Source organism: Caretta caretta, chromosome 11 (assembly GCF_965140235.1).
Source record: "Caretta caretta isolate rCarCar2 chromosome 11, rCarCar1.hap1, whole genome shotgun sequence".
Lineage (NCBI taxonomy): Eukaryota > Metazoa > Chordata > Testudines > Cheloniidae > Caretta > Caretta caretta.
The window spans coordinates 10,872,446-10,887,965 of NC_134216.1; the positions used below are offsets into that span (position 1 = coordinate 10,872,446).

The 15,520-nt window shown below is 41.4% G+C and overlaps 1 protein-coding gene across 1 annotated transcript in view; it reads left to right on the forward strand.

Moving 5' to 3' along the window:
• PDIA5 (protein disulfide isomerase family A member 5) overlaps positions 1–15,520 on the forward strand; it is a 136,639-nt gene that overhangs the window by 114,307 nt on the left and 6,812 nt on the right. The window contains exon 15 of the mRNA XM_048869818.2: positions 7,880–7,950. Within this exon, the coding sequence (XP_048725775.2) occupies positions 7,880–7,950 (71 nt within the window). The remainder of the gene's footprint in view (positions 1–7,879; positions 7,951–15,520) is intronic.

Genomic DNA, 15,520 nt, shown 5'->3' on the forward strand with positions numbered 1-15,520 from the left:
CTCAGGCATTTTTGAAAATGTAACCCATATATATTATAAGTTCAATATTGTGAATGCTCTTTGTTGGTCACTGTCTATTGCACACACTGTTGTTTGGACAAATGGATAATAACTATCTGGTCCTGATAATTTACTACATTTGAGTTTCTAGACTCTCTCCTTTAAGGCTTTGATGTCTGTTAAGAAAGATAGTACATTTTCTTGTTTTTAAAAAAAATCCTTAAAATGAGATTTTCCCTATCATAAAGTAAAGATGGAAGCAAGAAATTCATTTCACTTCTTCACTGCTTGAACATCCTATCCCATCTCCCTTTGGTAGTGCGGAAGGCCTACAGTTGCACATGCTGTCTTCTATTTGTGATGTAGCAGAATGATTACTTACAGTCATTTGGTTGATTTTTTTTTTTTTTGGTCAATTTGTTCTTAATATGTGCTTTGTATTTTTCTCCAAGTCACAGTTTACCTGGCACAGGTTTTTATTTTGTTCTTATTTTCTTCAATCTTTTCACTGTTATGGCAAAATTTTCACTAGCAAAAGGGCATTTGTTAGCCTTAGTAAACTCACATACATCCAGGGTGCAATCCAGACCAGTGAGGGATTGTCACCCCTGTCCTGTAACTTTGGATGCCTCACAATGCTTTGGTGCTGTAGCTCCGACCTGAGCCACTCACAAACAGCATGCAGGTTGTACCCTGGGTGTCTCTGTATAGCCACAGTCTTGATCCATTGTAAAGAGAGTGGTCACTTTGGATGGGTTATTAGCAGCAGGAGAGTGAATTTGTGTGTGGGGGGCGGAGGGTGAGAAAACCTGGATTTGTGCTGGAAATGGCCCAACTTGATTATCATACACATTGTAAGGAGAGTGATCACTTTAGATAAGCTATTACCAGCAGGAGAGTGGGGTGGGAGGAGGTATTGTTTCATGGTCTCTGTGTATATAATGTCTTCTGCAGTTTCCACAGTATGCATCCGATGAAGTGAGCTGTAGCTCACGAAAGCTTATGCTCAAATAAATTGGTTAGTCTCTAAGGTGCCACAAGTACTCCTTTTCTTTAGTCTTGATCCAGCAACTCTGACCCGAGCAGCCTGTCAGCAAACATCAGCCACTCTGTCTTTCACCGGCCTTGGTTACCACTTGCAGGGTGACACATGCCCAGTCCTGGATTTTCCCCAAAAATGTGTGTTCCAGCCCTCTCCTGGACAGTCCAGAAATATTAGGTCTGTTTGTTCTTGCCCCCCTTCCTTGCCAAAGAATAACTACTTGATAGATGATGGCCCATCAGCTTTGATGACACCTGGCTAGAGGCATCAGCTTGTCCTTTGCCTCTGAAAAACTGCTTTTCACACTCCTCAGACTTGTCTGGCAAACACACCTCAGCCATGATTTCAGCTTATGATCATAACTTTACTTATAATGTTGGTACATAAACCTCACCATGATATTACTGACCTGCAAGTCATTAGTTTTCAAATGATACCTCACCAGACATATGTTGTACAGAGATTATTACAACAGTGTGTAGGGTTTGAATACAGGGGTGCATTCGGTCACACATCCCCACGTAACATTTAGCTTTGCCTATTTTTTATTTTTTTTGCTCTTAAGTATATAAACCATCTGTGCCTTTAACATGATGCTCTTAAACAGCCCCCAGACCAACTCAGTAGTTCCTAAGTTTGTCCTTCAGCCTGCTGTTAACCATTTTCCTTGTAATTTTAAAATCTGTCTTTTAATGAGGGCATAGCTTGCTTTTATACCAAACCCAGTTTTTCACTGTCCCCCAGTAGAGCTCTCACAACCTATATAAAGAGCTGTGTATTGCACAGACCTAAATCCGTTCGTTACATCACCCCTTAGAGATGCCAAGACAAGATACTCTAAAATGTAGTCATTTATACTGTGGATAAATTCAGTCCGCATTAAAGAAACCGGGCCAGAAAAGCAAAATTTCCTCACCTCTGCTCCCACAAAACCCCAATCTCTCCCCAAATGCCTGTCCAAATAGATGAGCTTTGCCATGTGCCCCAAAAGTCAACAAATTCAAGCTATTTCAGCATGTGGGTGGTGGAGTCAATTCCAAAATTGATGGACCCTCCTCAAGAACCTCTCTGGGTAGTTGCAGTTCACCGTGTTACTTGTTATATGGGCAGATCTGGCAGCTTCTTTTGGCCGTGCCCGCTCTGGAATGCTCTGTGGCAGTAGTTGTCAATCTGTGGACCTCTAGTGACTAGTGGGGCCCTTCCAAGTGGTTTACAGATCTGCTTCCATCAGAGAGTTTAAAAAACATATGATTCAAATGGGCAATGCTGCTATGCTAGGAGGTTTCAATGGTTCTAACATGGCATCCAGCAGCCACCATTTTGGCCAGCACACCAGGGATTAAACTGGGGACCTTCAGAACTAAAAGCATGAGCTGCTGTACCTCGAGCTAAAGAGCGTAAGCTTCTTGGCTGGGGCTGTGACACACTTGAATCCTCCGCAGATCAGATGTAGATGGGGATTTGTATCAGATGTCATTGTACTTTAAGCAGGGCTCTCTTGTGTTCCTGCCAGAGAATTCAAAGCTTTTTTGGGGTTTCTGCATAGGGAATGAATTTTGGTCAAGATTTTTAAAAGCAATTCAAGGATTTTGTTTGCCTCCATTTTAGGATGCCAACTTTGGAATAACCTTTGGGAAACCAAAATCAAACAGCAGTAATCTTGAAAGATTAGAACAGTAGTAGGAAACTAGGGGAGAGTCAGTAAAATTTCCTTGTGGGGGAAATTAATGCAGTTGTATTAATTAATGCATCTGTGCTGTTTAAGTGAGTTTATTTTCATGTTGTGACCCTCATACTTTCCAAGGGTGTAACCAAAACTTTGCTGCAGTGAAGGTGTAGGATTGGGAGAGATGAGCAGTGACAGAATCTATTTTGAGAAATGTTACATGCTAGGAACAGAACCAACAAGAGCCTCTATTTCATTCTTTTATGTGTAATGCTACCCAAGCACTTTTGGTGACTTATTCTATCTGTGCCAATGAACTGGTAATACCCCTTTCATTTTTTTAAAATGATTCATTTACATCTTAAATTATCTAAACCTCCTCTTCATAGATTGTGAGGTCTTTTCTATCTCTTACTTCTTTGTTAGGTTATCTAGTCCATCATCATCCCAGGACACCTGTCCCATCTAGCCAGGAACCCTATTTAACAATAAGTGCAGGGTGGTCACAACCCCCGACATCTATTTGTGATGCTCCTGGGGGTCACCACCCCCTGGTTGAGAATCCTTGATCTAGTTTCTTCGCTGGTGACCTCTGCAGTTTATTCCCTGCAATACATTTTCGAGTGATTTGTCCATTCTGGTTTTAAATGCCGTAAGCTGTAGGTCATCTAAGGGAATCATTCCAGCTTGCCCATTTTGGGGTTTTAGCCTTATTTACTTCTGCCAGTGTGGGGTATTCCTATTTCAAAATGAAACATTGGTGTTTTGACCATGTTGACCTTGCCATGGGAAACTGAACTCTTCTTAACAAACACCTTCGTCTTAGCACTTCATTGCAACCAAAGCTGCCTACAGCGGTTGTCGTGCAGCCTTACAGGGCATCTCAGCCTCTGCTGATTTTCCCCAGACTCTTTAGTGTAAATAACCCTTCTCTGTCCTTATAAAGCCTGTTACTTTCAAGCAAACTGAATAAGGTGGAACCCATCTCCCCTGGTATAGGTTTTCCGTTTCAAAAATGTTCCTGCCATGCTGCCACCCCCATCCAGATTGATACTACAACTGAGATTTTCAAAGATACTGGAGGGGTTTTGAATCCCATTTCCCATTGCAATTAAAATCTCATCTTTTCAAGATTGCTGCCCTATAAATACTTAAGGAAGATGTATAGAACCTTTCCACTCTTGACATCTCATTGACACCTTAAGTTGCCTCAAGTTTAATCTCTTTCCATTCCAGCCCATCTGGAAGATCTCTTCTGAGCAGCCTGTGTACTTTCATATCTTAATCCACAGTAATTGTACACTTGTTCTTTTTACATTCAAATCTCCACGACAGCGTGAACGCTTAAAATAAAAGTGTGATGGGAAGTGTGAAAAAGGAGTGGTGGGAATGAGTTTTCCTTCTGTCAAAAGAAAGATGTCATCCTCTGCTTTTTTGTGGGTGCGCGCCTTAAATAGAATGACTGAATTGGGTGATTTTCAGTTTTCTGCAGTTGGCAATCCTTTTAAGTTGTAACAGATGAAGTTCTGCTGTTCCGTCTGAGGCGTTCCTTCCCACATCTTTTTCAATGACTTCTTGAAACTCCCTTGAGCATTCAGCACAGAATTTGGCACGGAATTCACATCTGTTCCATGGGTAGATGGCCAAAGTTAACAGAATGCCCATTGAACAGTGATGCCAAAAGCCATACGTTGGTGTTTTTAGGTTTGTGACCAGAATAAGTTAAATAAAACACACTGGGTCAAATTCAGAAGTGAAATGTAAGATACACACCAGTAAGCCATGATGGGGGAGGGGTTGTGTTTAGACATAGGAAGGGAGGAGTGTAGACGTGAAAGCAACTACCAAGAGTGTGTAAGATGTGGTAGGATAAAACTGGGAGGCTTACACTCCTTTACCAATGATTTTGGATTTTTTGTGGCTTAGCTATCTCCTCTATGTTGCCTAAAAACTCCAAACACATTAGTCATAGCATTTGGAAAATACAGGCAATGATCAAAATGATCTAATGGTCCCTTGTGCCCTTAGAATCTATGAATCTTTGCTCACAGCTGTCTTGATGCCCTCTGTTGGATATTAGTCTGCAGTATATGTCATGATGACGTGCTAGGACAGTAGGGCAATTGAGCAACTGTTGACATGCCTGACAGTTTTCTTAATCCCCTGTTATCAGCTAAACTGCTCTTTGGTATTCCGAGCTGCCATCTGTTGACCACTGTAAAATACCAGGTTGCATTTTTAATGTGAAGTGGACTTTTCTGTGTCTAAAGGGACACTCATGGTTTATTGGCTTTCAGTTGGATTTACTTGAAAAGAATGACTTGTTCTAAATCCTAACTATCAAAGCTATGTGTCAGCACGTAAGTGGGGACTTGTAGCAGGGAGCTTTAAAGATTCCCTCCCCAGGCAGAGAGAGTGGTACAAGCCACCTGAGCGATGCTGTCTGGAAGACATTTGCTTGTTGGGGGAGAAAAGTTAAAATCAAGTTGCATTTTTGGTTTTGGGGTGTCTTATTTTCAATCTGAAGGGTCACTTAATAAAAACTGTGTTGAAGAATCAAACTCAAGTCCTTCAAAATAACCCCAGAACCTTCCAAAGCACTTCTTAGGGTAAGTTATTGGGGGGACCCTTATCTTCTACAGTGACTGAGTGGAGCAATGCTGTCAAAGTGTAAGCTAGTATTTAAATAATTTTCGGGGAGGGGGCTCTTTGATTGTGAGTGTGATTTCTTGCCTTTTTACTTCTGAAATGTCTTTAAGCGTTTCCCCACCACTGATTATTATCTTATGTGCTTATCTTAACTAGAGCTAGGTGCATTAGCAACCTAGTGCTAGGTGCCAGTACAAAAACATACTGGGAGACCGTCCCTGCCCTGAAGAGCTTACAACCTCGATAGGACAGACAAATGGTGGGAGTGGAAATAAGGGCACAGAGAGGTGATGTGACTTATCCAGTGTCACCCATCAGATGGGTTACAGGCCTGGGAACAGAACCGAGCAGTCTGGAGTCCCAGTCTGTTTGGCCCGCGGGACAGGGCACTAGCTGGTTCAGCCTGACCAACACCAAAGCACTTAACAAAATAATCTTCAGACTATACTGTGTATGTACAGGGATCTCCTCACTGAGCGCCGAAGTGCAGCTGCCTTTGGGATGGAATGTAGCAACATTACAAAGTAGCTGAGGACAGTAAGGGCGGGATTTTCAGAAATGCCTGGATGAGTTATGAGTACAAGTCCCGTTGACTTTCTTTGAAATTTATTTCCTACCACTTCACTGGCTTTCAGTGGGACTTGTGCTCCTGAGTCACTTTGTGCTCTTGAAAATCCCTCCCTGCAGGAAGAAGACTGTGTACAATTCAAACTGAAGTTGGCAGGATGGCCAACGGTGTAATCACTGTTGCAATTTGCCAAGATGTCAGGGTTAAGCATCTTCACTTGTGAAAAAGACCATGAAATCTTTGATACCAGAACCTTGGTTTTATACTCATCTAAAAGACAGCAGCCCTAGTAACAAAGTACCTTTTAACATCATGCTAGGGCATCTGTTCAATACTGACTAAGACGGGAAGAGTGCCACCTATTTACAAATATTTTAGTGATAAATGACAGTAAGAATAATGAAAAGGAGTACTTGTGGCACCTTAGAGACTAACCAATTTATTTGAGCATGAGCTTTCGTGAGCTACAGCTCACAAGTGAGCTGTAGCTCACGAAAGCTCATGCTCAAATAAATTGGTTAGTCTCTAAGGTGCCACAAGTACTCCTTTTCTTTTTGCGAATACAGACTAACACGGCTGTTCCTCTGAAACCAGTAAGAATAATGTGAGCTGTACTGTGAACATGCAGTTGCCTGCATGCTGTTCTTTATTATTTGAAGGCAAAGGCAGGAATACTTTGATTATCTGTCGATAGCTTTTTACTTTTATATTAGATCAGTGCATGGCTGGTTGAAGTTAACCAGTTTCCTTTGTGTCTAATCAAAAGAGAAGGGCTCTGACAACTCCCTTGTGCACAATCTCCACAAGTTAGGAAGACTAGTTCACTGCAGATATTTAGTTACTTTTGGTCACACAGATTTATCTAATTTAGGCCAAGTATTTGAGAGTACCTCAGGTTCATCACAGACTATATATGGAGCTGCTGAATTGAGACAGTTAAAATCTGAAGCAGCTCTCTAATGAAAAGGGCAGATCTTCCTTCCCCGGTTTGCTTTTTTGTAAAATATGAATGAAATTTTTGTCCACGTAAGTGAGGAACTAACTAGCCTCTAGTTTGACACTGCTATGATACCGGCATGAATAGGCCAATCTTCCCCACAAAGTTTTGCCAATACACTGCATAGCCTTCCTGTGTGTAGGTTTTTTTCCTTCAGTCCTATCCCACTCTTGAGCAGAGGCTGCCCATCCTTTCAAATTGCCTGGTGTTTGCTGTGTGAGCAAATGGGAGGAAACTATGGAAAAGCAAGAATTTGTAATCTTAATGCAAATTGGAGGTCTGTCCTCCAGAAGTGAAGAGCTTGTGTACTGACGTACTTCACTGCCACCCCCAGGGTGTGGCTCTAGAACTTTCCAAGTGTGGGCTTGATGTTTAATACCTAGATTGTCTCATTGACACCTCCCTTCCAATTTTCAAGCATACAGACCACCTCTCCTCCTATTCACAACTGCCTCCACCTCTAGTCCTCCCATTGTCAGTCACATAACATCCCTGAGGCAACTACGCTAATTACATTGAAAACAGAATTGAAAACATTAATTGAAAACAGAATAATATGAAAATCTTTAATTTGTTTATAGATGTCTTTTAATGCTATTTAAAGCAACTGGAGATAAGGAGGAGACCCTTGCGCTATGGTTCCAATTCAGGAAGGCGCTTAAGCTTCAGTCCATCCCTGAACAACATTTAAGCACATGCTTATTGGGACTTATGCAGATATTTAAGTTCTCTCCTAAACTTGGATACTTTCCTGAACTGGAGGCCATGTGCCCAGCAATCACTCCCCATACCACCAAGTTCCTGGGCTCAGAGTTTGAGAACCTCTCGTCTATAATGTTTTTTTCTTTTAAATGCTGATTCTTAATTTACCTACAGGCTTGTCTTTCAGTTGCCTTAATGTCCTGTTCTGCAATGAATTTGACATATTTTTTTTCCTTTTCTTCCCATGCCGCACAGGGTGTCCACACTGTAAAAATTCCATCCCACATTTCACAACGGCTGCAGAACTCTTTAAAGAAGATCGAAAGGTAACCCATTTTTAAATAGTTTCTGAGGTGTTTAAAGTGCCTCTGCCACCTTTTCACTTAACAAGCTTGATCCAGTTCATTTAATGATAAGGCTTGTGCAGAAGAATGCTGTTGAACAAGTTAATCAGTTATAAAATGTGTGTGCATCTTGGAGGTCTTTTTTTTTTTTTTTTTTTGCCAAACTGAATTGAACTTTTAACCTTCTTTCTGATTTTTCTTTATTTTTTCCCTTTTAATTCTTCTTTGGTGAAATCTTCCCTATTAAGTCATGTTGTAACTCTGAATTTTTACAAATGAGAAATAGATTATTTTAAACATTTTCTTGTTCACCCTTCCTTACAGTCTTGTTATAATTAGTGGGGTGGACATAGAAAGAAGTTTCAGAGTAACAGCCGTGTTAGTCTGTATTCGCAAAAAGAAAAGGAGTACTTGTGGCACCTTAGAGACTAACCAATTTATTTGAGCATAAGCTTTCGTGAGCTACAGCTCACTTCATCGGATGCATACTGTGGAAACTGCAGAAGACCTTATATACACAGAGACCATGAAACAATACCTCCTCCCACCCCACTCTCCTGCTGGTAATAGCTTATCTAAAGTGATCACTCTCCTTACAATGTGTATGATAATCAAGTTGGGCCATTTCTAGCACAAATCCAGGTTTTCTCACCCTCCGCCCCACCCCACACAAACTCACTCTCCTGCTGGTAATAGGCCATCCAAAGTGACCACTCTCCTTACAATGTGTATGAAAATCAAGGTGGGCCATTTCCAGCACAAATCCAGGTTTTCTCACCCACCCCCCCCTCCCGAAAAACACACACACACAAACTCACTCTCCTGCTGGTAATAGCTTATCCAAAGTGACCACTCTCCCTACAATGTGCATGATAATCAAGGTGGGCCATTTCCAGCACAAATCCAGGTTTTCTCACCCACCCACCCTTTTTTCCAAAAACCACACACACACTTACTCTCCTGCTGGTAATAGCTCATCCAAACTGACCACTCTCCTTACGCCACCTTGATTTTCATACACATTGTAAGGAGAGTGGTCACTTTGGATGGCCTATTACCAGCAGGAGAGTGAGTTTGTGTGGGGTGGGGCGGAGGGTGAGAAAACCTGGATTTGTGCTGGAAATGGCCCAACTTGATTATCATACACATTGTAAGGAGAGTGATCACTTTAGATAAGCTATTACCAGCAGGAGAGTGGGGTGGGAGGAGGTATTGTTTCATGGTCTCTGTGTATATAATGTCTTCTGCAGTTTCCACAGTATGCATCCGATGAAGTGAGCTGTAGCTCACGAAAGCTTATGCTCAAATAAATTGGTTAGTCTCTAAGGTGCCACAAGTACTCCTTTTCTTTTTATAGGAAGAAGTGTGTGTCTGAGGTCTGGGCTAGCCTAAATATTAGTTTGACCCGACTACATAGTTCAGAGCATTGAAAAATTTTGCTCCCTGTTTGACATGTCAATCTAACCCCTGGTGTAGACGCAGTTGGGTCAACAGAAGAATTCTTCCATCAACCCAAATACCACCTTTCAAAGAGGTGGATTAATTATACCGACAGAAACACTCTTTCCATCAGTGTCAGGAGCATTTATGCTGTGGCCCGTCAGCGGCACAGGTGGAGCGCTGGAGCTGTGCACCGTAGTGGCTGTAGTGTAGACATATCCTGACTCTGGGCAGAAACGCACAGGGGATTATCAAAAGAGCCTAAGTGATTTACAAGACAACCCAATTGATGTCTCTTGGGAGCACAAGTCCCAGGCTGTTGAAAACTCCATCCTTAATCCATAAACTGGGAAATTGCAATTTGTGTCAGATCTATCAAACTTTTAGCAACGTGGGCAGTCCTTGCTCACACAAATACAGTCGCCTCATTGGCTCATATAAGCAAAGGCTTGTACTGTTGGTCCCTATCATTTCTCCTTTGTTAGCACAACGTCAGTCTCTCTCTTGTCTCTGTGATCTGTAACGTGTTTCAGGATATGGTTTATATGAAAGATGCTATTTAAAAAAACCCTTTTTGGTTTGTTTTTAGTTCCCTTTATTTCTTTCCAGTCTTTGCAACCCAGCACCTTTTTTCCATTAATGTGGAAATGGCTTGGGAGATTTACCAGGAAATTAAGGGCTAGCTTTGAAACCTCTTGCCATTTAGACTTTACAGATATTGGAGACACCTCAATCAACTGTGGGTGCATCTGTGTGCTCACATGCTGGGAAAGGGGAGGAGTTTCTATGGAGGTCATTTAGTCAATCTATGAACTACATGTGATGAACTGTAGAGAGGCAAATTGCTCTCTTGTCTTGCTTACGGATTGAATTAGAATGGTGGTGTTATGCCCTTGGGTTCAGGTGGCATGTAGCAGCATTTAGTGGCACACCGCTCTCAATTCCCCTGCTGCTGGAACTTTTGCAACATGTTGCCTTGTGGTTACTGGTTTGTTTTCAAGAATTCTAAAAATGTGTCATTTTTCTCACCACCTTCTGCTAGCTCTGAGACAGGCCTTTCTTTCCTAAGCTCCCTGCAATTTTATTCCATCTAGGAATTATTAAGTGAATGTACAAAACAATGTGAGAGTTGCTTATCCGGATGTATTAATAAAACATCTGATCACAATTTAGCATGTATCATGGTTGTGCTGAATGCAAACATCTGAAGGTTTTGATTCACAACTGCAGGCGGCTGTGAAAGGACTCAAAGCCCCGGAGACAATGATTGATGGCTGCAACTCTTTATTTCAGCTGAGGGCATTTAAGGCTGAACTGCAGAGGTATAAAATGTAATGAGGTGGAACAGAAGATCCAATAGAGAATATTGAGGTTTGTACAGTTTCCAAAAGGTAGGCACGCAGCAAAAACAGCTTCGTTCCCCTTGTTAATTCATGAAAGTGCTAAGGATTGATCATGTTGGGGAACCCTCTTCAGTCATGCACAACCCATATGCTACCAAGATGTTTCTTGCTGCCTGTTGGTGCCCTTATAGAAAAGAAATAGGGCCTTGATCCAGCAAAGGACTTAAGCATGTGACTGTCCCCACTAACTTCAATGAGACAACTCCTGTGTTTAAAGTTACACACATCCTCAAATGTTTTGTTGAACTGTGACCCTATGGAATTAAATAGGGATTAAACCAAAAGTGGTCAGTAGACGTTACTCCAAAAATAAGGAGCAAAGGTATTAATCTTAAAAATGTACAGAATGTAATAGAAAATAATTAAGCTGTCTCTATTTTTTAAACTGTTGTCCTATAGGATTCTGTAGCAGGAAGAGGTTCAGTGCTAACAGATGGTTCAAATGTTATCATTTTCTGTTAAATTCTCATGGACTTTTCAATAAGGTTGGCCCCTTGGCTTCTGGAAAATTTTAACTTTTTAAATTAAAGGAACAAAAGATTCCAGGCCTTATGGTCGCAAAAAATATCCAAAAGGGTCAACTGACAGAGCTCTCCCAAGTTTGTAGAGAGACAGAAAACAGACTGCTCGGAGGTGTGACTGGTATCAATAATTTTGAAGATCCATAACAGGCCAGATTTTTTCCAAAGAGAACTCAATCTGTTGGTGTGCACTTTTCAATTGCATAATACTTGTGCACTAACAACAGAATTTGCACATGCAAAGCCCATCATCTGTGCATGCAAAGTCACATGCACAGAAATGAAGGTCACCATTTCAAAATTTGGCCTCAAATATTAACTTTTCATTGGTTGTCTCATTGCTGATTACTTCAGCAGAAATATCCAGCTGATGTGCTGGTCCAGTGTGTCTATGCATTACAGAGGATAGATCTGGAAATATCTGGCTCTGGCCCTGGCATACCACCCACGGCCCCTGCGCCTTCACTTGCTTCAGTGTCTCTGGAGTACTGGTAAGAGCAGGCCACTGAGGAGAGAAGTCTAGAGATGCTGAGCACATCTTGGCTGTACAGCATTCAGGGTAACTTGTGGAAGGGTTCTTATGCAACCAACTCTGCTAGGCCCAATGAGACATCCCCCATTGCAAAGCCCTCACTCCTTCATTCTCTGCCAGTTGCAAGTCACTTTTTGCTTTTCACCAGCTGACAAAATATTACTGTCAGGTACTTTAAAAATATTAAACCTGGGTCCTGGGACCTTCTTGTTTTCAGCTGCCTGGGGAGCTATGACCTTGACTCACCAGGAGAGAACCCTAGGCCTAAACTTGTATCTGCAGCTCTCTTCATGGATGCTTTCAGCAGAGACCGTTCATACCTTCCGGCTCACCAACAGATGCTGAAGAGCTGCAAGTGTGACAGTTGTCCCTTTGCTGAACAGATGGAGGAGCATGAAGATTTGTTCAGTCAGTACTCTAGAGACTCTTAGGGACTCCAGTGAAACCTTTAGAAGTCCGCAGGCTCATTTTCAGCTGAGCCCCAAAAAGCTGAGTCCAAAGTTCAGCAGGAATGAATTGAGTTATGGTGCTCTGATCTGAAATTCGTGGAGGAAATCTCTTGATTTTTTTCCATGCCCCCAAAGTAAGAAATATCCAGAATTCTGCAAAAGGTGCTGCTATTTGGGCAAGCCTCTTTGGAATTACTTATATATTTGAACACACTTGTACTCTTATGCATCTATATAAAGCAGAACACAAGTCAGGTAACAGTGGGTTGTCATTGAGGGCAAAATCTGAAGAAATTGGGATTGCACAGCTGTCACTGAAGGAAGATCTGCTGTGGTCTGCAGAACCTTTAGAAATCAGTGAGACTTAATGAATCTCAATATGGAACTCCACCATGCTATTTTTGGCAGTCACAGGTTTTAGGCTGAATGACACTTTCAGGTCCTAATCCAAGAAAATTCTGTGTGATGAAATTGGGATACAAATGCACTAAGGAAACAAGAAACTAATACTTTGGAGATTCAAGCATGTCTTGAATTTAAAAAAAAAAGAAAAAAAGACTCATGGTAATGTTGGTGCTGTACATCATGATAACTAAAGATTTTTCTTCTCTTGCAAACTGATTCTCGTGGAGAACAGCGAGTGAATTGTGGCTAACCTCAATGGGGTGTATTGTATTTTGGAGTTACATAAATAAAACCTTGTACAGTAAACATAGGGAAGAATGGGTCCCTGTCTAATTCAGATGTGCTATCAAAACCTTTAAGTCACTTGGCAACAACAGACTTTTTTTTTTAATAATCAGATTTGTCACCTGTCGTTGACTATTCTGTAAAGCCAGATGCTTAGTACCATTCTTTTGCACACTGAAATGTTATCCCTAATTTATTTTTTGAATTAAGTCTGTCCCATATCATTCCTTCCTCCAATCAATATTCAGTTATTCACTTCCATTTTCATAACAAAAAGTCGATATTAGCTCCCGCAGAGATTTATTTGCTTGAATCAATAAACCTGTGCGTGGCGGTACATATTTTAACAGGAGAGCAACTGCTACCAAAGGAAGATATTTTACATCATCTTACAATGACTGTTGAAATGCAAAAGGTTGAAAAACAGAAGGGGAACAATTTCCTGAAAGGAAAGGAGATTCCATTGTCTCTTTCCCACACACCCATTTAACACATGCACGTTTTTTTTAAATTGTAACATCACTCTAGAATAGAAAATTGTTTCACAGTTCTGTTGGGAAGTGGTTCCCCTGAAGAAAACAATGACACTAAGTATAGTAATATACTAGGGCTTGTCTACGCAGTGGAGTAATGCGCTCTATCAGGTTGTGATTTCTAAAGTGCACTAACATGTTGCACAGCAGATGCCCCTGTGCCTGAGTCCCCACCCCCGCCTTCCCCCCGGCCACATCCGGGGACATCACAAGGAGTAATAGCTCCCATCTCTCCATGGAAAGGGGGGGGGTGGGGGGAGAGAGATGGAGCACCACCACCACCCTTTGACGCAACATATGGCCTCACCAGCACATTTCCCTCCACTGCACCCCCTTGCCTCTGAATCACAGCTTTCTCCTGCTGCCAGCTAATGTAGCAAGTAGAGGCAGTCTGTGCTGCAATGTTGAGGGTTTAGGATTCAAACTCAGTTTGATGCACAATAGAGAGATTGTTACAGTTGCACCTAATAGAACTTGTTTTTGCCTTTTTTCTTAAAAAAAAAAACCAATTAGGAAATTACATATGAAACTTCAGTAAAAGAACATTAAGGCTGCAAACTCAAGAACTCCAGAGATAGGAAATACCAGGTCTACGGTTGCCCATGCAACTTTAATTCTGCCCTCTTGCATGTACATTATGATATAGTCTTTAATTACATGGTCAGATACAACATTTTTCCACAGGACTCCTGCCTCATTTTATTGCACAGAATGGTTGCACAAAGAGGCAGTAATAAGCTTGCACAACCATAAATCTGGCTTTTCTCTTCAACTATTTGACATGCAACCTAAATAATGCTCTTTTAATATGCCTTTTAATGTATAAATACCTGACAGAAAAATAGATGAAGAGTTCTTGCTGCAGATTATTCTTAACATTTGTCTTTAGTGGCCCTAATTCATTGTGAGTTCCGTCTGTTGTTCAAAAACAACCAGAATGTATTAGTGATTTTTATTCTTTTATTTAAATAGTCTTCAGGAATCCTTGATCTTTAAGGCCACTTTAATGGTTTTCTTGTTTTAACACATAAATAAAGAAGTGATATTCTGCATTGAGGTAGCAGTTTTCATCTGAGAATACAGTCGAGTTTGATCTTTCTAAGCCATTGTTTTATGAGGATCTCAAATCCAGAACAACAATAAAACCCAAGATAGATTTTCCAGTTTCTTTAATTGCTGCCCAGATGTTGAGATCAGTTGATGTAGTTTTGACTGCCTCACCAAACAAATAAAAGACATAGTGCATAGTAAGTGATCTTTAATTATGGGTGTACAGGGCATCAGAAGCACAGACGTCAGGCAAATAAAAGGTATTTTGCTCAGATTGCTTGGAGTAGGCCAGTGGAATGGAAAGTTAAAGTTAAAAGGCACCTGGTATTAAATTAGCTTTGAAACACTGTAGCCAGTAGTCACAATAATCTCTTCTCTAATTGTTTGGCTTTTGTGTAGCATAGATTTAACACTGTGTAACCCTCCCAGTCTCCAGCAAATGCATAATGGAGTTGTGAAGGTAAGTGTGTGTAAATTGCAATAGAACTTCAGAATAACTTCTGCAGGTGGCGCTATGTATATGTAGTAACAGTGGGATTGGGCCAGTGTAAGTAAAGTCCATTTTCCAAAAGAGCTGCAGCTGAACATTTTAAAAAAAGGCCTGATCCTGAGATGCATCTATAACTCCCACTGCAGCCAGTGGGAAGTGCAGGTTCTCAGTACCTCTCAGAGTCAGGTTCCCAGTGATAGGACACAGGGTGGTAAAGTAGCCGTGAACCCTGTTTAGTCTGGGACGACATACTCTGGCTCCTAAGTTGCCTGCTTACAGAGAGAGCTCGTAAAGAGGGACGAAGCCAGTCTATAGTAGATCAGCAGAGAGTTGCCATGCTGGTCACTCTTTCTGGCTATTACTGTTGTTTGTAGCGTCTAGGGACCTTACCCGAGATCAGAACTCCATGGTGCTAGGCACTGTATGTACTCATAACACTGCTTA